The sequence below is a fragment of the Eurosta solidaginis genome, chromosome 3 (assembly GCF_040869045.1).
Source record: "Eurosta solidaginis isolate ZX-2024a chromosome 3, ASM4086904v1, whole genome shotgun sequence".
In the NCBI taxonomy this organism is placed as follows: Eukaryota; Metazoa; Arthropoda; class Insecta; order Diptera; family Tephritidae; genus Eurosta; species Eurosta solidaginis.
The window spans coordinates 147,064,774-147,089,927 of record NC_090321.1 but is presented as its reverse complement, the minus strand read 5'-3'; the positions used below and the strand labels follow the sequence as shown (position 1 = coordinate 147,089,927).

At 38.2% G+C, this 25,154-nt stretch overlaps 1 protein-coding gene and 1 non-coding gene across 3 annotated transcripts in view; both read left to right on the top strand.

Moving 5' to 3' along the window:
• Positions 1 to 11,251: 11,251 nt before the first annotated feature.
• LOC137246673 (uncharacterized) overlaps positions 11,252 to 25,154 on the top strand; it is a 42,684-nt gene continuing 28,781 nt past the window's right edge. The window contains exons 1-2 of one of the 2 annotated variants that reach the window (XM_067777695.1): positions 11,252 to 12,220; positions 15,263 to 15,384. Coding sequence is in view for 1 of the 2 variants with exons in the window: in XM_067777694.1 (XP_067633795.1) it covers positions 12,219 to 12,220 (2 nt within the window). In the remaining variant the exon portion in view is untranslated. The remainder of the gene's footprint in view (positions 12,221 to 15,262; positions 15,385 to 25,154) is intronic. The other variant, XM_067777694.1, reaches the window with a different exon arrangement.
• LOC137247334 (U5 spliceosomal RNA) lies at positions 19,505 to 19,630 on the top strand. The gene has a single exon (XR_010951807.1). It is a non-coding gene; the product is annotated as a U5 spliceosomal RNA (small nuclear RNA).

The window sequence follows — 25,154 nt, the reverse complement described above, 5'->3', positions numbered from 1 at the left end:
AAAGTTTAGATATATGTATATTTTTTTCGATTTAATCTTTTAAGTCTGAATTTAATCTGAAAGCACCGTTTTCCGACCGATTGACTACAAATGTTCCTGTATCCGATCACTAAGTACCTAGATTCCGACCACCCAATTCCTTTCTTGTAAAATCAGCAATATGGCTCAGAATGGGAGAATAAATTTTTAAAAACACAATATTTTTGAATATTACTTCAATATTTATTAAAAATTTTATAAATACACAACTACTTATATGCGTTTAATGGAGGGTTAGACCACTCTTCTGTCGTAGTTGGCTTACATCATAAGTCCCAAGGCTTGATACTAGAGCCGGACCTTCAATTTTGCAAATTATGTCTGAAATATCATAGACTAGGATATCGTCTTTCACCGGCCATTTCCAGTAATTTCCACTCATTGGCATTGTCTTTACTTTCAAATTGTTATCTATATCTCGATTGCAATACCGGGGAAATATTCTCCCTCATACTGCACAACAACAAAAGCACCTTCTTGGTTCTCAATTTTTTCCTTTGCTTCTGCAATATCTACTTTGATGCCATTTTTTGCCTTAGCTTGCTGGTTCTTTTCATTTTTTGCCTTTGTTTGCTGGCTCTTTTCTTTCCTTTTTTGAGCTCTGTCTAATTTTTCCTTCTCTTTAACTACTTTCTCTGCCTCAATTCGTCGTTGGTACTCCATGAATTGGTCGCTAGTTGCTACAGTGGGATACATTTTTGTTTTTTTTTAATTGACCCTTGTTATCTCTGGTGGTCTTTCTTTTCTTTTCTATATTTCCCGACCAAAAAAGGGCGTTTTTAAAAGGTGTAGGATACCCGGTGGCGTTGTCTGTTGTCTTCTGATATCTTGACTGGTGTTTTCTGCTCTTGTTGTTGCCTATATTGAAGGTTTAAATCTGTATTGAAAACTTAATCTCTTGCTTGGGCTTGTTTTTTTTTTTTCACTATACTTAAAGAACCATCTGGTTCGATTGTTGCCTCAATTGCGTCAGCATTAGCTAACAAAAAATCTTCAGTAATGATTATATAAGAAGCAGTTTGATATATATTGCTAGGGAGATTATTTTGAAAGGAAGAATCATTCATAGATAATTTTTTTTCAGATTGTATGTTTTTCCAGAATTTGTAGAGTTCAAAAAATCTCTCTTCAAGATCAATTTCAGAGTCAAAATTTTTAAATTTATTCACAGTTTCCTTATTCAAACGCGCTTCAACTTCATTTAGTAAATCCCATGGTTGACTCTCATCTGTGTTGTGTTTGACGAGTTGATTAGGAGTAGATACTGCTAGTTATTTTTGTCATTGTGAATTTCTTTTAGCTTCGAGAAATCTATAACATCCTCATTAAACGGATAGAGCCACACGTTTGGAATGCTTTTGAAATAATTTCAGGCAAAAGTGTTTCATTTACAGACTTATGCAAAATATTCGTTCCCATTTTTATCATATTCTCGGGCATCATTACGCCAAAAATTTGTTAAAGGATAAAATACCCCTACATCCAAAGGCTGTAGGCGATGGGTAGCATTGGGATAAAATGCTATCAAAATTATTTTATTTTCTTTACAGTACCGACTGCTATTTTGATTCCTTTTTTTTTTAACCATGGGTGAAAGACATTTGTAATGTATTCAAAAAATGCCTCACTGGTCATCCACCCAGAATCAGAGTGACCCGTTCCCCACCCTTTAGGCATGCTGGCTGTGATATGCGACGAAACATAGCGTTTATACGGACACATTACTAATGAAGGAGGTATTGCCCCATCAGCAGCTACTGTAAGCAAAGAGGATAAATACAGTAAGAGGCGTCACTCGTTATATTTTTGGCATTTACTCGATGTATACTGAGAGGTAGTCGCTACTTTTTTTTTTGACGAGATGTTTATAAATGTCTTCTATACATTTTCGTGGGGTATTTGTGTTTATTTTCCAACTGTATTTAATTAATTTATTTAATTCTCTTCCAAAAATCACAGTTGCACAAGGGGCCTACACGGCATGGATAAATGCGAGACAATTAAAAATGTCCCTCTCAGATAACATTCGGCATCAATTTTTTCAATTTCCAGCGAGATACTCGCCACAAAATAACGAGTGACGGCTCTTATTGTATTTATGCTCTTTGGTATTGTTACAATAGTACCCCATCTACAGTTCATAATTATCGTTCATACGAATTAGCATTTGCCAAAAAACCCCAGACTTACGAATTTTTAAGAGAAAATACAGTAAACCCATTATACAATTATGAGGCTTACGACAAAGAAATTAAGTATAGGTTACAAATAGCGCAAGATAGAGCATATAAATTAGTAAAACAGGCTAAGGAAAAGCAAAAATTAGTTATGATAGAAAAACCTCGCCTTTTAGAGAGGTCATAAGGTAGATAGTAGACATACATATAGGGCCCTGCAGAATATAAAATACCGATAGGAAAAATAATTTTAGAATAGAAAAAATAATTTTATTATGACCGGTAGAATAGGAAAAATAATTTTATTAATACCCTGTAAGGTAGAAAAAATCGATAAAAATAATAATTTTACTCTAAAACCCTATAAGGAGGAAAAAACTGATAAAAATAATAATTTTACTATAATTCCCTTTAGAGTAGTAAATATCGATAAAAACAATGTAGAAAACAGAAACATAGAAAACATAAATCAAAATAATAAAACTAAGATAATTATAATACATAAAAATAGACTTAAGCTCATAGAATAAGAGCACTTTAATTTTGTAAACACAAAGAAAATTTTTATTGTCTGCAAAAGAAAAATACAATAATAAAACAAAACAAAAGAGAAAAGCAAATATAAACTATTCTTTGGAAATCAAACAAAGTAAGCATCACAGTGCAATTCTGTTCTCATTCACGGTTGTATATTGCAAGGACTGGACTGTTGGACAGTCGAGATTTTAGTTCATTAAAGGCATTGAGGCAATTCCCATCGAAATTGAAGTCAGAGTTTCTCTTAAGAAGGTTTTGAAGTGGCTTGGCTATTTGCGAAAAAGACTGGACAAAAGGACGAAAATATGAAAAAAAGTCCCAAACAAGATTGTAGTTGTTTCTGATTGACGGGTATTGGGAAATCGCGTATACTCTTAATATGCGAATCATTTGGTCTGATACCTGATTGTGATACTTCATAGCCCAAGTAGTCTATTTCACAATATCCAAATTTCGATTTAACAAGATTGAGTTTTAGTCCTCGCATAGACAACCGTTCCAAAACAGTCTTAAGTGCATCTTTGTGCTCTTCAAAATCCTGGCTGGTAATAAGAATGTCGTCCATGTAGACTATAAGCGTCCTATTTTCAATCAAGTCACGAAATACGCTGTTAATAAAGCGTTGAAAGACAGCGGGGCATTTTTAAATCCAAATGGTATTTTAAGGTACTCGTATTGACCATTCGGTGTTACGAAAGCAGTATACGAAATCGAACCAGGTTCCATTTGTATTTGGTGGGAACCACTCTTCAAATCTAATAACGAAAAAAAAAAAAATTATTTTCAAGGAACTCAATGCAGTCATCAATTAGAGGTAAGGGGTAGTTATCCCTAACTGTTATCTTGTTCAGGGCTCTATAGTCAATGCACAAACGAGTATTACCATTTTTCTTTTTCACCAGCACAATTGCAGAGGCACACGGAGAGTTACTAGGCCTAATTATATTTTCCTTTAACAGCTCGTTTACCATTGATTGAACCTCGCTTCATTCTGAATAAGAAAGTCGGCTGGAATTACAATGAAATGGGACATCAGTTTTGAGATGTATCTTCATTTCATACTTATACGGTTCTACCTTAATAGTGGTATTTAAATAAGTCTCGTCAATAATTTGTTTTAACTCTAACTGGCGACTTTTCAATAACTTTATATCTACGTCGATATCGTTATGGGACGCTATGTCTATACCGAAAACATCTGGTATGTCAGTATCATCATTTGCATAATTTGGAAATATTTCTGGCTTATTTTCGGCTTCGATAACTGCGGCATGGTTTTCAATCACACTTACAAAATTAGTTATTTCCTCGGCATTTGGTTTCATCTCAAATTCTCTCCTAACCGGTCCATCGAACTTAACTTTAACCAATTTTATGTTAAACAATTCTAAAAAGTCACGTCCCAAAATAACTGGAAAAGACATATATTCATCTGATACTATTTTAAGTTCAACAGCTTTTATTTTATTTTTAAATTTTATAGGAAGTATAATAATTCCAAGAAAATTCAATTTGTTTCCTCCGATCGCCGTGTATTTAGACACTGTTCCCCTCATTACTCCTTTTGGCAGGTGTTTTGGGACGTCTGACTTCCAAATGAAGCTAACCGCACTACCGGTATCAAAAAGAACAACCACTGAATTAGTACTACTTTACTACCTATTTTATATTCTATGCTTACATAATTATAAATGTCCACTTCAGTAAAGTCTTCGGCTCTTTCATCAAATACGGCAGTGACCTGGTCCTACGCTTCAGCACTTTCTTCGGATTTGGGCAAGCGCGATGATCGTGTCCTGTTTTCCAGCACTTGAAACACGACCCCATAGTGTACAAGTACAAGTGTGTTGACTTATCTGTCAAGCATTCTGACAGGCACTCGCTGGATTCGGCAGACCGAAAATGACAAGGAATTCAAAATGGATACCATTACCGAATGCGCCGAATGATTGAAAAAGTCGAGACGATTGGTGGACTTCGGAAAAACATAACGGGAAATTCTGGGTTGTCGTCGTTGGTTTGGTTAAAAACGGTAAAAAAGTGTTTTGTGCAAAAACGCAAAAGACTGAAACAGGGTTTATGTAGGCCCAAAAGTGTTGCTGTGTTGCACAATTTTTTCACTTTATTTCGTGGCGGAAAAATTTCACATGGAATTATTCACTCTTGTTCCTGAGGGTTTTTTTACTTTTCCTACCATGGCTAAATTATATGGTTGGCTGCCGTGGTGGTAAAAAAAAAATGATTTGTTAAACAATAATTTCACATCACTTTCAGTTATATGTTCAGTAAATGAATCTAGCATTGTGAATGATAACTAAGTGTGATATATTCTGCATAGACGTCAAAATTCCAAAGTGATTGGATCACCTGATTTGTAATTGACTATCGCTGTCTCATTCTGTATCTCTTTCTATTACCCGCTGAAGATAGGCGCCGCCATATTGAACACCCTGTCAAAACGCTAAAAAGTAGCCATATTGAACATCCTGTCAGGCAGTTGACAGATAAGATATCACACTTAGTCATCATTCACAACGGAATCTAGTTTAGCGCATTATTTCGCCACAACACCCAAGAATTGCAAAGTTTTATAATTTTGCTCCATTTCATTCGCCTAATACCGTTTTCACACAGAAACTTAATCAAATCACAATTCTATTTATTGAAATAATTAAGTTTCCCTTTTCATACAGGCACTTTTGTTTCATTAAGCGAACATCTGTCAACAGCCCCAAAAAATAATTCGTTTTTAGAAAAAATAGTTAAAGTTGAAAGCAGCCGTTTTCTTTTTAACTATAAATACAATCAAAATAAAATGCATGCGGAACTACCCATAGATGTTGCTCCTAACCAAATATGTGAATAATTTCGAAAAAGCCATATTATCTTTTGCGGCAAATGCAGCGAAAATTAAATTTAGAATTTTTTCGTGCTTTTCTATTTTATGTAAATTATTGAAAATAATTTATTTTTGATTGTCATTTCTTACATTGACATTAAAATTCGAAGCTCTAAGCAAAACCGATTGAATTTTTCACTCGATTAGGCATTCAATAAAGCAATAATGAGATAATTAAAAATTTGTATTTTGTATGGAAGATTGAGTTCAATTAGGTCTTTAATGTAGAAAACTTCATTAATTATTTCATTAAGCCTATGTGTGAAATTGGCATAACACCGACACATAAAACATAATTTCATGAAAAGCAAATAAAAATTAACATAAAATACATCAAACCGTTCTACATTTCTACAAATATGCCGATATTTAGAATTATATATGCCGATATAAGAATCAAAAAAGTTATTTTGTCAAAACTTTTTATATAGAATATAAATATTTGAGTTGACAAGTTTCTAAATTTTTAGCGTAGAACCTTTTTGAAGCAACCCTGTTATGTGAATATGCACACATACATACACGAAATTTCAAAAATTTATTTCAACGTTTCTACCATAGTGTATAAGTGAGATTTAATTTATACATTATTATTGAATTTTAATAATATATTCCTTTATTTATTTTCTTTTCCAGGTTTCTAGAGGCAACAAAGGAAACTTATTCGGTAGGTATTTGTATGAAGTGTTATATTATGTAGTTATTGTCAATTTCTAAAATGTACATTTTTGTAAGTTTATGTGTAATACTAATAATATTTCGTTTTATTTCAGATATCAACATTTTCCCAACAACAACAACAAAAATTTGGTAAGTTTTAAACATAAATGGCGTGGCCAGCATGGCCAGAAACATGGTTAATGCTTTACAGATAAAACTCCGTCCAAAGTTGTTGAGAGTGTTGTCAGAAGACGAAGAACCATTTTTTCTGGCGAGAGGCCGGTGATATGTAGATATTGTAAATTTGTGAAATAACTTATGGTAATTCTTTACTTTAGCCCACAACTGCTAAAACTCGTCCAAAAATATCGGGAGAGGTGTCAAAAGATGCGCTTTGGACCCAGGATCACGAATCCGAAGGCGGAAATTCAAAGCTTTATTTCGTTTCGGAGATATTTGCAAACAAAATTGAAAATTTTAATATGGTTGTTGTAATTTTGATGATTTTGTAGTACCCACAAGAAAAACTGGGGGTAAAAGTGTTTTGCGCGTTATAGTTTTGGTCTCCAAACCGGTGTTGGACCCACCCAGGGTAATTTTTTATAAACGCGGCCGAAGGATCGCTCTCGGATTCGTGGTCCTGGGATCAAAACGCTTCTTTTGACACCTCTCCCGATATTTTTGGTCGAGTTTTAGCAGTTGTGAGCTAAAGTAAAGAATTACCATAAGTTATTTCACAAATGTACAAATATATGATGAAATCTATTATCTATTTATTTATTTTTCTTATTCCAGACAAATGGTTAATAGAGTATGCATCGGTGGAGAAGGGTACGGAGCAGAGGAAGTAAAAGAGCTCTCTCGCAGTACCGTGCAGCACTAAGAATTGTACAACGCTTGGGAGCAGTGGTCGACCCAACAGAAGTGGAGATCGAGCGCTTGGAATGGGCCCATGAAGCGGTAGAAGTAGGTCGAAGGCAGTTCAAAAGGTTTGCTGCGAGAAACACTCGGTTCTGCAACCAGTACGAGGAGGAAGAAGCGTCGAATGGCAGAATGAAGAGGCAACGTTCGGCAGAAGGCGACAAGCCTGCTTTCAAGAGGCAGAAAGGACCCAGTCCTAGAGCCGCGAGGCAGGGCAGTCGCATAGACAAGACAAGTAGGCCCAAAGCTGTAAGACAGATGGGTTCCAATAGCGAGGTAGCAACTACCTCGAAAGCTGCCAGTCAGAGGGAAGTTCCAACTACGGAAGTAGCTAAAGGGAGTTAACGCGAAGACTCCGGTGTTCTCGGAGGTTCCAAAGGGAGATAACACTAAGACTCTTGCTTTTCCCGAGAAGATGAGTGATGTGGCAAAGCGGTCACTGACTGTGGCGCTGGTTGATCGTAGCAGTCCGTTCGGACAAATGACTACTGAAAGGTGGAGATCTGTGGAAAGGGAGCTTATTAGCTTAATGCTTAAGATGATGCGGGAACAACCAAGTAAGCCCCTTCCAACCTTTGATTCGGGGGGATGGTATAATGGTGTGAAGATGATAGCGTGCGACAACATCGCGAGCTTGCGGTGGCTGGAGGAAGTCGTTCCAAACCTCCAAAGGCAAGGCACGAACGCGCGGTTTGAGGTGGTGGATAAAGCGCAAATCCCCACGGTACCAAAAGTTAAGGTATGGATACCATGCGTGATGAAGTCGGAGGATACACTGCGACTTCTGCAGAATCAGAATCCGAACATACCGACACAGGATTGGAAGGTACTTACTGTATCTCGGCCTACCGAGGATGGTCAGTTCTACATCTTCCAAATAAACAAGCAGGCGGAGGATATTTTGTACACGCAGCTTGGCAAAATGTCCTTTGGCACTGGCAAAATTTACATGCGACTCAGGAAAAGAAGTCCCGAGGATAAAAATCCTAACACGCTGGAAGTGGGCGAAGTCGAAAAGGACCTCAGAAGCCTAAGGGAAAAAAGACAGGTGGAGGTCCCCGACGTCACCACGAACGTGCTAGAAGAGGACCAACCGCTAAATGGTGCTGTGACTCGCACAGAGGAACACACGGCACAACATTCACGAGGGGCTGAAGGGGGCCTCGAATACTCTAAACCAAAAGGGCAAGAGGAGGACGACGACGTCAAGACGAAGGTGCTGGAGGGGGACAAACAGCCCAATGGTGCTGCGAGTCCTACAGATAAACCTCCAACACAGTAAAGTGGCGTCGAGCGAACTCCTCCTAACCCTTGAGGAGGGTTCGTTTGACGTGGCGCTGATGCAGGAGCCGTGGCTCTCATCGGGAGGAAAGGTTTCTGGACTTAGCGCGCGCGGGTTTGGCGTTTACTACGCACAAACGGAAGGACGGGTGCGAGCTGTAGTAATGGTAAGGAAACAGCTGCATTCATATATGCTGCCTAATTACATCACCGAGGATCTCGTAGCGGTGGCCGTTGAGCAAAAGAATAAGCAGGCATTTATCCTGGCGTCCTGCTACATGGCCCATGCTGCGGAGGTTCCACCGATGGAGTGCAAAAGGCTAGTACAGGAGGAAGGGCGCAAAGGTCGGTTGGTCATAGGCGCAGATGCAAATGCGCACCACAATGCGTGGGGAGGAGCAGATACGAACGAGAGAGGCGAATCTCTATTTTGTTACATCCTGCAAACCAATTTGCAGATAGCCAACAGGGGAAATGTTCCTACATACATTGGTCCAACATCCAGCAATATTCTGGATATTACATTGAGCTCCGAGCGTGATATATCAAGGTATGATTGGATGGTTCTCGATAGACCATCCTTCTCCGACCATGCGTATATAAGCTTCAGCATCCCACTAAAGAGGGTAGAGAAGGGAGGAACCTTTAGAGACCCTAGGGCAACGAATTGGACTAAATTCCAGAAACATGTAGAAACGAAACTGGGACAACCCAAAGAGGTTGCTAATGTAGAGGAACTGGAGGAGTCGAATGAATTCCTAACAAGGACGCTTATGACTGCGTATAACAAAGCTTGCCCTCTAAGAAGATTCAGAGGAAAAGCAAAGCCGCCATGGTGGAGCAATGAGCTGAGTCTTCTAAGAAGACAGGTAAAAGAAATGTTTAAACTCGCAAAGACCGCGGAAAGCGAAGCGTGTCGGGACGAGTACAGGGATCTACTGAGGATCTACAAGCGTGAAATTACCAGGGCGAAGAGAAACTCATGGAAAAGTTTCTGTACGGACATAGAGTGCTTCAGTGAAACAGCACGGTTGAAAAAAGTCCTAGCAAAGGGAAACATAGTCCAGGGACTAATAAAGAAAGAGAACGGGGAATGGTCACGTGATAGTGAGGAATCCCTTGAGGTGCTTCTCGATACACATTTCCCATCGGGAGACGGTTTAGAAGAACCAGCAGATATCACTCACACTTCGATCACGGAGCTAGTGGTGCCGGGCTTGGTGACCGATACCAAGATCGAGTGGGCAGTGAAGACGTTTTCTAAGTTTAAATCGCCGGGCCCAGATGGTATATTCCCGGCCATGCTACAAGTCTCAAGTAGGGCGGTCGTGGAATGGCTTAAAATAATATTCGATGGGTGCATAAGACTGAATCATGTACCGCACTCTTGGAGAACTGCTCGTGTAGCTTTTCTACCAAAGGCGGGGAAGATCGGTCACGTGTATCCCAAAGACTATAGACCCATTAGCTTAACATCATTTCTGCTCAAAACCTTTGAGAGGCTGATAGATGTGTACATAAAGTCCAACGTGGATGATAAGCTGCTCTCCACAACACAGCATGCGTACACCAAAGGCAAGTCGGTAGACACCGCATTGCATAGGGTGGTAATAAGCATAGAGAAATCCCTGGAATATAAGGAGTATGCTCTGGGAGTCTTCTTGGACATTGCCGGGGCTTTCAATAATGTTGCAAAATGGGCGATTATGGATGGTCTTAATTACATTAAAGTACATCCTGCCTTAATCAGATGGATCGGCTGCATGTTAAATTGCAGAAAGATTACATCACAATGGGGATTGTACGAGGCCACGAAATCAGTGGACAGGGGCACGCCGCAGGGAGGGGTGCTATCACCCCTGCTGTGGACACTGGTCATCAACCAACTGCTCAGGCAATTCGATGATGGACCCGTAAAACTTACGGCTTACGCAGATGACGTTGCAATTGTCATAAGTGGAAAATGCCTTCCAACGATTAGTTCTTTGATGGATCGGGCGCTTCGGGATATTCATACCTGGGCATCTAATGTCGGGCTGGAAGTCAATGCGGAGAAGACGGATATGGTCTTGTTTACAAAGAGGTACAAGGTCCCAAATTGGACCAGGCCTAAGTTAGGAGCGGTGACCTTACAGGAGAAACCTTGCACAAAATATCTAGGAATCATCCTAGACAGTAAGCTGTCATGGAAGCTCAACGTGGAGGAGAGGGTCAAGAAGGCCTCAACGGCACTCTATGCATGTAAAAGAATGCTGGGGTGTACGTGGGGCCTATCGCCCTCTCTTTCTCATTGGGTTTTTACAGCGATTGTAAGCCCTATTCTATACTATGGAGTTCTTGTTTGGTGGAAAGCCACACAAAAAACAACATACCTCAGAAAATTAGAGGGGGTATGCAGACTATCGATGCTTTGCATTACGGGAGCCCTGAAAACAACCCCGACGGCTGCACTGTATGCCATTCTGCACATTCCACCTGTAGACCTGGTAGCAAAGAACAAAGCGTTAACGACCGCAACCAGGCTCGATGCTTCGGGGCAGCTTGAGCGCCGACCATATGGCCATAGTAGTATAGCGTCCTCAGTCACAAGACGAACAGACTACATGATTCCCTACCTGCACTTTGAGGGAGATCTTAAGGCCACAATAGAGGTGGACGGTTGGCGCAAGGGTGCGCAAATGGCGGACGAGGCGATACATGTGTACACCGATGGTTCCAAAATAGTGGAAGGAGTAGGGTCTGCGGTATACTGCGCTGATCCGGAATTAAGCAGATCCTACAGGCTGCCGGATTACTGTAGCGTTTTCCAAGCGGAAATATTAGCCGTAACCAAAGCAGTAGAAACCCTGGAAGAGAATAGCTTAAGCTGCAACCGTGTTAACTTTTATATTGACAGTCAAGCAGCAATTAAGGCAATAATCTCGCATAGCACATCATCTAAATGCGTGTTAGAGTGTAAGCAGTCTCTGGAGAGAATCGGGACAGGGAGAAGCATACATCTATATTGGGTCCCAGGGCATATGGGAATAGATGGGAATGAAAAAGCGGACGAATTAGCTAAAAAGGGCGCATCCCTTGAAGCTTGCTCCGTAGACGTCCCAATTAGATTAGGCGAGATTAAGCGAAGGCGAGAGGTGCACATGATCGACCAAGCAGAAAAGGCGTGGGTTCAAGCGCGGGGCTGTAAAGTGTCGAAGATTATGTGTAGGTCTTACAACCTTAGACTAACACAGTTGCTTCTATCATTAAAAAGAGAGGACTGTAGACTCATGACGGGTATTCTGACTGGACACTGCCTTCTGGCGTCACATGCCTTTAAATTAGGCTTGGTCAGTGATAGCAGGTGTAGGAAGTGCGGGTTGGAGGAGGAAACGATCGAGCACGTTCTATGCTCGTGCCCTGCACTTGCCAGGCTAAGACTCCAGCTATTAGGAGTGATACAGCTGTCAGATCTAGAAGCAGCAAGTGGCTTAAGTCCTAGGAAGCTTCTAGTATTTGCCAAGAGGACGGAGTTATTTTATAACATAGGTCCTGGTTTTTGATAGGGTTTTTCAGTTTGGTCGTTAAAACAAACTTCTGGTAACACTACGGACTCAATCAGTCTATGTGAGGTCCTCATGGACCGGCCAGTTCAACCTACCTACCTATGCATCGGTGGATGTGGATTATGAGTTCCACTACATGCCTTTCCATTGGAGGCAGAAATGTGAGTTGACTATTAATGTTAAAATTTTTTTCTATATGTTATACAAATTTTTACCGGTAAAAGTCTAGTTGAGGGGTCGACTGCTAATACGCGTGCAAAAATTGTGTGTACAAATAGATTTTGCACGCATTTAATTTTGATGCCACCCCATTGTGGACCGGTCAGGGTAATTTTTTATAATCGCGGCCGCAGGCCTCCAATGCAAAAAGGTGTTCTTCGCAAAAATACTATGAATCCCACCCCCAGTTTCGGAGGGACTCTCGGGTAATTTTTCGTGTTTTTCTTTAATATCTTTTGAACTAGTTAAAATTTTCATTTTCTGCCTTTGGATTATTGTTGTCGAGGTCAAGGCATGTGTTCTGACACCTTTCTGCTTTTTGATTCGACGCGTATTAGCAGTCGACACCTCAACTAGACTTACCTTTTTACCAAATATATTTTATAAATTGTCAATTAAATTCCATACCATACCATACCATAATACCTGTATGACACTACTTTATTTTGACTCGCCCACTCAGCATTTAAATGATTGAATTTTGAATTTCCTAACATATAAATACAATTTGATTACTCTTTCTGACTAAATAATGAGTTAGCATACAATTGAGAAAAAGAAATAATCAAATATGAATACTTTTGATGATCAAAAACTGAAAAGCATTTTTCGATCACTTTTTGGCATAATTTTTGAAGTCCTTTGATGATTAAATTTTAATATTTCATAAAAACCAACAAAAAGAATAACCAAATATACTTAAATTTAATGATCAAAAACTGAATATAGCTTTTCAGTCAAATTTTGGAAACATATTTGAATCAAATGTGTTTACTTTGGGTGATCAAAAATTTATAATCATTTTTAATTCAGCTTTCTGAATCTTTTATGACTATATTTGTTGACCGAATAGTGAATTTTTTACTTGTTAAAATTTTAATTTTCATTGAAAAACTTGTTTCTTTCACATACACACATTTGTTCAATCATGAAGTTCAGTAAAAATGTGTATTTAAAAATTTTATTATTAAGATATTCTTCAAGACAATATAATGCAAATGCTGCTCGTGGCCGAAGATTTCCCGAACCATTTTTCCACCTTCGGCTTTCCAGAAAATACATCTAATCTAGTATATATTATAAATGGGAAAGTTTGGATGTTTGTCCAGACCTTTGTCTTTGTGACTCAATCACGCAAGAACGGCTGGACCGATTTGGATGAAATTGGGCACGCATATAGCCAATAGTCTAGAAGGGTCTACTAACTATATATTTTTCAAAAGGGGGAGGTTCCCGCTCCCTAGGACCAGTTATAATTTAATTAATATATTTTTGCGTCTTTGTGACTGAATCACGCCAGAAGGGCTACACGGATTTTGATGAAATTTGGGACACAGACAATAGTCTACTAGCGAAACTTTTTTCGAACATGGCAAGGGGGGTGCGGGTCCCACGACCCCTTCAAACTATTACTTTTTAATAATTTTTACACATTATAACTTTACGTATACTGGCCTTCACCAATATCACAGACCCAATGGGTCAAATAAGTCGAGGGCTTACAAAGTGAGCAGTGACACCCTCCGTCCCCCCCTCCCCCCTTTCTCTTCCCTTCTGGTGTAAAATCTATAAATTGTTATAATTCAATATACATTTTCTCCTAAATCAATAGTTTTTGGTATCTGGCACATACAGATCGAGATCTAAACAATTTTGGAAAAACGAGCAGTGGTCCTCTCCTTCTCCTCCCGCCATCCGCCCTCCATAAATTTTTTTTATTAGCATGCTTTTATTAGCTTTACCTGTATGTTTCTATGTAACTCTGCATTCGCTTCAACGCGTCTGCTGCTTTATTAAAATGGTTCTAAAATTAGCTTCGCCTTATTTGTAATCCCGTTGGGTTCATATCGAGGCCCTTCCGGGATCATTTTTGGATGGTTTTCGGGATCCGTCCGGGATCCCGCCAAGGTCATTTTGGGACTTTTTCGGTACTATTTCGGGATCATTTTGGAACCCTTCCTGGATCATTTCTGTATAATTTTCGGGATCCGTCCGGGATCCCGTTCGGGTTGTTTTGGGACTATTCCGGGATCATTTAGGGACCTTTCCGGCATCATTTCTGTATGGGTTTCGGGATCCGTTCGGCATCTCGTCGGGGTATTTTCGGGATCATTTGCGTACCTTTGAGAGATAAATTCTTGATTGTTTCCGGGATCATTACGGGACTTTTTCGGGGTCATTTTGGATCCCTTCCGCTATCATTTCTGGATGATTTTCGTGATCCGTCCGGGATCATTTCGGGACTATTAGGGGATCATTTGAAGACCTTTCCGGCATCATTTCTGCATAGTTTCCGGGATCCGTCGGGGATCTCGACGGGGTCATTTCGGGAGGTTTTCGGGATCATTTGGGGTAAATACCGGGATCACATCTGAATGGTTTTCGGTATCCGTCCGGGATCCCGTCGGGTTCATGTGTTTATAGAATGTGGCTATGTGGAATGTGGGCACAGTCAGACGGAAAAGGCTTATTAAAATGTATGTAGATTGGCCAAATTTGGGGCAGGACATCGTCTGCCGGGTCCTATAGTAGTAAATAATAATAAGTAAATAGTAATAAAACAATTAAAGCTCAATTGTAATGTTTTTAGATTGTAATTTCCTTGTATTTCGTTCGTTTTTGGGAATTTAGTTTACACACACCGGTCGTGAAATCGTATTAGGAGGGAAGGCAACAAAAAATATAATAGAAAAACACAGAAAATAAAGTAGTGTCATATAGGTATAAGGAGAATCTCTAGTTCAAAACTAGTTCATTTCTACTACATTCTGAGCGACTAATAGTTTGCCATCTATCTATTTTTTTTGCGTGATTTCAAATGGCGAATTTTACATGACCATGTGCTAGGCGGTGCAAATTGTCCCCGCTGCATTACTTTTTCACTAGTTCCTAAATATATCCAAATTTGCACTTTAGAACTAGTTCTTTATTGGCCCTTTTTCGATAGTTACGATGTAGTGTAAAATTGTACAGCTGATTTCTAGTTCATTCTTGGTACTATTTCATTGGCCCCGAACCGGAGCGAAAAAGCAGTTCCAGCTAATCATTTTCATCGAACAAGTAAGGATGTCTAACTTCGGGCGAGACTTAACATTATATACCCAACGTGAGTTCCCACTAACTTATTAAGCTACAGCTTAATTGTGAAATGTTACCCATAATTTATATAAAATAATTCCGCTTTTTTGTTTGAATTGAACATTTATTTTTATTTTTAATGGTTAAAGGTTACCCACATTTAATATAAAATAATTCCGCTTTTTTGTTTGCAAATATTATTTTATTGTAATAACCTTGCTAGCTTCAATTATTTCTTTTGTTGCTCCCCACTAATTTTTAAAATCACTTTTATGCTTTGTTTTTTTTTTTGTTTTTTACCTATTATTTTGTTTTGCTTTAACTAGGCGGAGTGAATGGTTGCGGCTGTTGGGGGTTTCTGGCCCGACCCCCAAATGCATTTTTGCTTGCCAAAGGCACTTTTCTCAAGGAATGAGAAAGGGGCGTCTTCTTATCAAATCAGCTTTGCCTGATAAGAATTTAAAAATTGTAGAGCCTAAAGTGATAGTTAAAGGAAAAAAGGATTTAGAGAGTACAGCTGAGAGTATGATAGTTTTAGGTGTAGAAGATTTTCAACCGATAGGTATTTCGCCCATTGAGGCAGAAAGGGAGGAGAAGACCCATCAACCCCCTGTTGAGTTAAACTCTTCTTTAGATAGTTCTCTCATTGCAACATGGGCTAATAGTAGACAAACTCAAACAGATATTTACCTCACTGATGGAACTCCAAGGAAAAGAAAATACCAGGAAGTGTTGAGGGAAAAAGATGAGGAGCTGGGGCAGCTAAGGAAAAAAGTATTAGTTTTAGAAGAGGTCTTCAACTCCAGATCAGATCAGGTCATTCCAGATTTGACTGAAGCAAGGCAGGGCAGTCAAGTCGAAGAGCTATGCAACATGTTACCCCCACATGTAGCACTATGTGTGAGGAATTGCCTAAAAAATACCCAGCGCAATGCACATGGGCATCGATTTGATAGGGAACTGAAAACGCTAGCTCTTGCAGTTAAGTTTATTGCCCCTATAGCCTATAGGTATTTGAAGCCCTTATTAACGTGGCCATCCAGAACAACACTTGAACACTTTGTTCAAAGTTGGCCACGTAACCCTGGCTGCAACTACAGCAGCATAAAAGCTTTGGAGCTAAGAAGTCGTGGCTTCACATATGCACAAAGGTATGTTTCCATCTGTTGTGATGAAATGTCCTTAAAAGTGTTTGTCCAATACGAAAGAAATAGAGACTTAATTATAGGGCTGGAGGATTATGGCGACGAAAATCGCACCTCTAGAGTAGCTTCAAGCGTTCTCGCTGTTCTTGTCCAAGGCGTCGGTGGAGAGTCTTGGACTCATCCTTTAGCTTATTTTTTTGTGAACAAATCATGCCCACGAGATGTTTTAAGAAAATATATTTTCGAAATAATAGGTCAGCTCCAGAGTATTGGACTTCACCCCTGCCAAATGGTTACCGATCAAGGGGCAAATTTCGTAGGTTTTGCAAATCTGGTAGGAGTTTCTATTGAAAGCCCCTTCTTCGAGGTTAACGGTCAGGAAATTATGTACTTCTTTGATCCTCCACACCTTATAAAAAGTACTAGAAATTGTTTGGAAAATGCGAAAAATCGCGTATATTTCCAAGAACGCCCCGTAGACTGGAAGGATATTGTGCATCTCTATGAACAAAGCTCTGTGCATGATATTTCCTGCACCTACAAACTAACCCCAAAACACATAAGACCGAAACATTGCGATAAAATGAGCGTACATTTAGCTACACAAGTTTTGAGTAATTCTGTGGCAAGTGCAATGTTCGCAATCTACAGCTCCGGGCAATTGAATAGTTCTAAATCTCCATCATTTTTTAACACTGCCGAGTTCGTCCTTTTCTTCGACAAACTGTTCAACATATTTAATAGTATCTACTTTGGAGATGTAGGCAATTTCAAAGAACCATTTCAAGGTACTGCGGACCAATTAAATTTTTTTAAAGAGGCAGAAGGGTTTTTAAAATCTATTAAAGTCTACGAGGGCGATACTGATATTACCAACATATATAGGTTCATCAAAGGTTGGCTCCTCAATATCAGTAGTTTACGCCGTTTGTGGCGATTCTTGTCACATAAGGGATTCACTTTTTTATATACACGTAGACTTTGCCAAGATAAAATAGAGAATTTTTTTGGCCATATACGTAGAGGAGGGTTATTTGATTCGAAAATAACTCCGCAGCGTTTTTCGTATCTCTTTAGGCAAGCCTGGGGCACAGCTTATATTAAATGCGTCGATAGAGGGAACTGCGAACTCTTGCCTGAGGATAAGTGGGAAGATTTTTCCAATAACTCCATTATATCAGCTTGTAACGACGCTTTAGTAAGGGACACTTCTTGGCAGGAATTTCAAGGCCTACCTAGGCCGAAACCAGATAATTTTAAAGATGTCCAAATCGAAATTTCAGTTGATTTCGACGAAAGTAGTTTTTTACATCGTAGTGCATTTGTTTATTTTTGTGGATATATGTATTACAAATATTCCAAACTTCATAAATGTTTAGTGCCTCTTCCAAGATTTGGATCTGAAATAACAGAGAAAGAATTCTTGTTCACTCAGGAGAAGCAATTTGCAAATTGTAACCTCGTGTGTCCTCCGTCAGAATTTGTCGATTTTATGTCCAAATTAGAAAAAAAGTTCTCGGAAAATTTTGACGCAACGTGCCATAGGGTTGGGTTTTCTCAAATTTTATTTGAAAAAATGACAGAGGTAGAGCCGTACTATTGTTGCAGCAATTGCAACCCCGACACTGTAAAATGTGTTTTTATAAGAATTCGGACATATTTTCTACTAAATAGTTTTAATAAAAAATCGGCCCACATTAAAATTAAATATATACCATTTAGGCATTTAACTTATAAATAGTTATTTTCAAGTCCGGGTGTCTATCTGCATAGTTCAAACATGTCCAATTAGAAGTATTCTGTCGATTTGGGTGTCTTTAAAATAGACTTTCACATAGGTTGTACGCTCATTCTTTGTTCTTGACTTTCGCATTTCTTATCCTTTCTAAGGGCATACATGTTTTTTCTTTATATAAGTAAATTATTGTAGTTTAAAATATGCGCGTATCGTACTTTTCCAAGCAACTTGTACATTTAAATAGAGGCCCCTTCTCTCCACCATGTCAACTTGCGACGTAAGCTTTTTCTCCTGGACTATCACTGCGGGCGGATTTGTAAATATGTATGTAAATATTTTTATCAATTAGCCTGAATTGTTAAAGAGCAATGTATTATTTTTGATATTTTGTATATAGTATATGTATTTAGTATTGTCAAATATGTGCCTGAAGTTTTAACGTGCAATCTTTTATTTTTGTGTAGTATTGTTTAGTAATAATTATACTTTAAACTTTTATTTTTTTAATGTGTATGTATATATTATTGTCATATTCGTGCCTGAAGTTTTAACGTACAATATTTTATTTTTGAGTAGTATTGTTTAGTACTCATAAGAATTTTTTAAGTTTGTATGTATATGGGTGAAAATAGGCCTCCTGGGGAACCGAACACCCGAAAAAAATCGGTAACACGCCTATATAGGACGCTTATAGTCTACATGGACGACATTCTTATTACCAGCCAGGATTTTGAAGAGCACAAAGATGCACTTAAGACTGTTTGGAACGGTTGTCTATGCGAGGACTAAAACTCAATCTTGTTAAATCGAAATTTGGATATTGTGAAATAGACTACTTGGGCTATGAAGTATCACAATCAGGTATCAGACCAAATGATTCCCATATTAAGAGTATACGCGATTTCCCAATACCCGTCAATCAGAAACAACTACAATCTTGTTTGGGACTTTTTTCATATTTTCGTCGTTTTGTCCAGTCTTTTTCGCAAATAGCCAAGCCACTTCAAAACCTTCTTAAGAGAAACTCTGACTTCAATTTCGATGGGAATTGCCTCAATGCCTTTAATGAACTAAAATCTCGACTGTCCAACAGTCCAGTCCTTGCAATATACAACCGTGATAGAGAACAGAATTGCACTGTGATGCTAGTACAGTCGATAAGTGCTTAACGTGGGTACCTGTCTACGAAGACCCCACCCCACGGTGTTAAACACGGATCAATGTCCGTTGATCTTCGGCCCAACAAGTTGGTACCAATCGGTGTGCTGGGGTGGCTTCTCTTCAGTTGTCGAATAAATCTTTCGCCTTTTTCTAAAGATTTCCGTGGAGAGGAGCACTCTAAAGTGATGCTAGTACAATTGGATTTGGTGCTGTCTTACTACAGAGGCAAGACGACAAAAGATTTCATCCAGTTTCTTAATTCTCAAAAACTGCGTCAAGCGCTGAATCCAGGTACCATAGTTTCGAACTCGAAACTTTAGCGATTATTTACGCCTTAAGAAGATTCAGAACTTACTTGGAAGGTATGCCTTTTAAAATAATCACGGAATGCAACTCATTAACCATGACTTTAGAAAGGAAGCAGCTGAACTCAATAATTGCTAGGTGGGCGCTTGAACTAGAGAACTACAATTATAAAATACAACATAGGAAAGCAGCCTCAATGGGACATGTTGATGCTTTAAGTAGGGCAGAGATAGCCTTAATTATAGATACTAACGACGTAGAATTTTAGATTCAAATAGCACAGGAGGGGGATGAGACTTCCTTGAGAAATCGTCTTACCGAAAGCGCTGTTGAAGGGTTTGATCCAATATATTGTTTGATATATACGATTAAGCACGACAAAAAAAGGATGTTGTATGTACCCTCCGAAATGGAAACAAATGTCTTACGAGTGGTTCACGAAAAATTAGGAAATCAATCCGTTGATAATACAGTTAGTAAGCTAGACATGTATTATTGGTTTCCAAATATGAAAGCAACGGTAGAAATGTTTGTTAGAAACTGTTTAAAATGCCTCATGTACGCAACTCAACCCAGGGCCAAGGAGAGAAATTTTCATGCAATACCAAAAGTTCCACTTCCGTTTGATACATTGCATATCGATCATTTTGGTCCATTACCATCTATAAACTCAAAGAGGAAGCACATATTAGTGGTAGTTGATGCCTTTACTAAATTTGTTAAGTTGTATCCAACAAATTCCACTAGCACTGCCGCACTTGAAAAGTATTTTAGCTACTACAGTCGCCCTAGAAGAATTATTAGTGATAGAGGAATTTGCCGATTTTGTTTCCAAACGAAATATGTACCATGTTAAGGTTGCTGTCGTCTCTCCACAAGCCAACGGGCAAGTTGAACGCATAAATAGGATTATTAAAACAATGCTAGGGAAATTAACGGATCCAATAAACCATGCCGACTGGTGTAAAAAGCTGCTGGAGGTTGAATACGCTATAAATAATTCGGTTCATAGCACCTGCCGTGACACACCCAGTCGGCTGCTATTTGGGGTGGAACAAAAAGGAACTTTAATTGATGAATTTACGGAATACTTTAAGGGCAACTATATTCCGATGCAAATCGAGAATTGGTCACTATTCGGGAAAAGGCCTCCAAAGAAATTAAAAATAGGCAAGAATATGATTCAAAACGGCTCTCTGCGTCTGGTACTAAATGCAAGACGTATGAAGTAGGAGACTACATAGTCATAAAAAATGTTGATACGGCCGTAGGTGTCAATAAGAAATTTTTGCCTCAGTATAAAGGACCTTATAAAGGACCTTACCTTGTCCACTACGTATTAGGGAATTATCGCTATGTCATTCGTGACACTGAGAATTGTCAACTGACCCAGCTTTCATACGATGGGGTCATTGAAGCCCATCGCATTCGGAGATGGGTGAGTAAAGCCGATAACTGCTACATTGGTAGAGAGGATGCAGTGACTGATCCTTTAGCTTAATTGCCATTAATATATTTTTAGGATCGAGGGCGATCCATGGCCAGGAATGGACGAGTTGTAAACATTGTATAAGATTAGATTGTGAACGTAGTATACGGTTATTTAATGGTAACCCTATAAGCACATCATATTCTGTAAATATTGGCAACACCAGATACTAATATAGAAGAAGATGGCGGAGCACTTCCGACTAGAGGAAAAAGCGTCGACGACGTGGAAAACTAAAATCAAATAAAACAAATAATAAAACGAACATCCACGCATTCTAAAAAAGTGACATTACTGTCAATTTGACCCTTTCTTATTATTGAAATATCCGCTCCCGTATCGATTAGGAGGGTTGATATGGAATCATTCAGAGTTGTTCTGGAAGATATGTAGCTATTAAGGTGTAAATTGAAAATATATAATTTTTTATTTATTGAGGTGGAGTTTGTTGGTTTTCCTGTTGTGTAACATTTCGGACATTTCTGGTGTTATTGCGGGTATCGCGATCCGAAATTTCGACCAGATCTTTGGTTATTTTGTCTGTTACTACTATTATTGTTATTATTATTATAGGTATTGAAAGAACGTCTATAATTTCCTCTATAATTATTGTTTTGGTAACTCCCGCGGAAGTTACCTCGGAACTGATTTTTTTGGCGAATATGTAATATTGAATTTGGATTTCCAGTTACCTCTGTGCAACTGTTAGTGAATTTTGATATAGCTTCGTTCATTGTTGTGAAAGTTCCGGGTTGCATAATTGTTTTTACCTTTTCGTTGGAGCTGTTTTTACTCATAGCTTTCACAGCTGATTTTGTAGCATACTTGGGTGCTAATTTTGCTGTTAGTCCGTCAGATATGTAAGCGCCTTCCAACGATTTTGTGAGCCATTCAATTTCAGCAGTGCATTGGTTTGCCGTTTTACTACGTTGCTGGATGTTCAGGAGTTTTGCTGTCAAAAATTCAACTGATTCACCGTTAATTGCTGTTTTAAATTTTTGTCTTATTGCTCCAATTGAGCTTTCAGTGCTTAATTGGTTTCTCCCTGTTCCTTTCAGCTTGGTTTTTATCATCGAAACTGCTATAGCTTCATGGGTATCCTTAATTTGTTCTAGGATATCCAAAGCATCTAAGAAGCTATTCAAGTTCTCAGCTTTACCATCGAATTCTGGCAGAACTGACGAAGCAGTCTTTAAAAATTCGACTATTGTTTCTGGCATTTTGTCGCTTTCTGTTTGCGAATTTTTATCAGTAATTTCAATTTTTAGGACTTCCCCTAAATTGGGTTGAGTCTCTGGCAATAGGGCAGCAAAATCTATTTCTATTTCCTTTTCAAATGACGTTGGGACTAATGCCTCAACGTTATATCTACTAAGTGAAGATACCAATTTATCCCTGACACTGGAAAAAATGTGTTGTGCTTCTATCTGATGTTTAGCTGTATACCCTTTGTATGATTTTTCCTATATTGTTTAATGATTGTAATATTGTCGTGAGGTGTTTCAACACAGTAAATCTTAGTATGGTTGTATTTTTGTTGATACACTTATAAGATTTTTCCGCCAAGGTCTTCTCTTCCACAAGCTTATTCAGAATGGTTTCCCATTTCTCCATTAGGGTATATATTTGTCCCTTAGAATTATACTTTGTCTAGACCATCTGCTCGGCTCATGTATCTTTTCTTTAAGAATTTATTTTTATGTATTTAATTTGATAAACAAATTGAAGCAAGTGCAAATTGTTAATGTAATTGATATTAGAGAAAAATTGTAAGTTTACAAACGGCGATGGTTACTAGAACATGTCTCTGAATTTCACTTCTTCATCAGCTAGCTTTTCGGGAGCTGAGCGTTGAACTCGAATCTCCAACATTCACATCAGTGCAAAGGCAGATGTCTTTAGTTGCTGAGCCATACAAAGCTCGCTAATTAAATACATATGAGCGAATTGTTAATATTATCTATAAGATTTTGATAAATTCTAATGCTTCGATATGGTCAATAACCTGAATGGAATTAATTACGTTTGCATTGGATTCTTCTACTTTGGATTTTTTGCCTCCCATTTTGAAATAATAATTGCCAAAATTTGTTTATATTTGTTTATTTATTTATTCATTAATATTAGTCGGTACGTATCATATATTTAACTTCGAACCTCCACCTTTCTTCCGCTGTGGTTAGTTCGGGTATTAATACATTTTCTAAGGTGGGTTCCCTAGGCATGTCTATTAGTTTCCACAGTTTTTTAAGTGAAACTAATGACTTTTCTGCTTCTTTTAATTTCTTTAATGATATTGTATTTTTCTCAAAATTCCTATTTTCCAATTCTAAATTGGATCTTAAAATTTATTTTCAAAACGTATCAGGCCTAAGAAACAAGTCTGACTCACTATATACGATGAGTTCAAACTTGGATTATGACATCTTTGTTATTGTCGAGACTTGGCTAAATGACACCTTTATGGATGGTGAATTTCTCGATGAAAATTTATTCTGCGTTTTTCGTAAAGATCGCGATGCATTAAAACTGGTCTGTCTAGAGGAGGAGGCGCTTTAATTGCGATTCGACGAAAATATCGAGCGACTTTGGTGCCATTGCCGAATGCTGATTCTCTTTTAGATATGATTTGCGTTTCTGTACATGGAATTTCTAAACTTTTAATTTGTGCTTCTTATGTACCGCCTACTAGTAGCGATTTACTTTATAAAGAGCATGTTGATAATATTTTAGCCTTAGCATCTAGTCATGAAAATGTTTGCGTTTTTGGTGACTTCAACCTTAGTAATCTAGAATGGTCTACTTTTGATAATAGTCGGGGGCTTCTTCCTATGTCTTCAAATGCGTTTGCTGAAACTTATTAACAGTTTTAATAACAGTCTTAATAGAATATTAGATCTCATATTTTTAAGTGATAATATGAATTTTTGCCTCCAGGAATGTCTAGACCCTTTGTCCACTCCTTGTCCCCATCATGTACCGCTTGTTCCTCATTTGGAATTTTATGAGTTTAATACTTACGTAGAAGATTCACTTTTCAAGTTTTGTTTTAAAAATTACGATGTTGATGCTGTTAATGCGGCAATTGAGTCTATTGATTGGGATTCGCTATTTGCTGAGGTTGAAGTTACCGGTTGTTTTAATATTTTTAAGAGTAATTTAAATTGCATTTGTTGTGAACATATTCCGAGTTAAAAAAAAAAAAGGTTTACAAAATTCCTTGGTTCACAAAAGAGTTGAAAAAACTGAAGAATTTGCGAAACAAGTTTTTCAAAAAATTTTAAAAATCTAGGTCTCCTACTTCCAAAGAATTGTATTTAAAATATTTGAAAGAATTTAAGTCATTGAGCAAAGTTTTGAAGCGGAATTATATAAGTAAATTTGAAGACGATATTAAAGGGAATCCGAAGGCTTTTTGGCGTTATGTGAAGTCAAAGAGATCGTGTTCTAGTATTCCCTCTGCTGTATTTTACAAAGATACACAAGCGGATTCGGCTTTAGATGCTGCAAATCTTTTTGCAGATTTTTTCAGCACGAATTTCGAGGCTGACCCTGACTTGAGTATTGGTGGTTTTTTTAGTGGATTGGATGCTAGTGGTTTTTCATTAAACTTTGGGGCTCTTGAACTCTCTTTACATGATATTGAACTTGGGATTCGTCAAATCAAAATGTCGTCACAGACTGATGTCGATGGGTTGTCGTCTCACCTTTTTAAAAACTGCGCAGCTCTCGCCTACCCGATTTGGCTGCTTTTCAATAAATCCCTTGAGCAAGGCGTCTTCATTGATGCATGGAAAATCTCCTTTATCACGCCCGTTTTTAAATCTGGCAATAAAAATGATATTTCCAATTATCGCCCTATTTCTAAAATTTCTACTGTCTCAAAACTTTTTGAATGCATAGTGAAAAATAAAATTCTTTTCTCCATTCATCGTCTCATCTCTGTTGATCAGCATGGA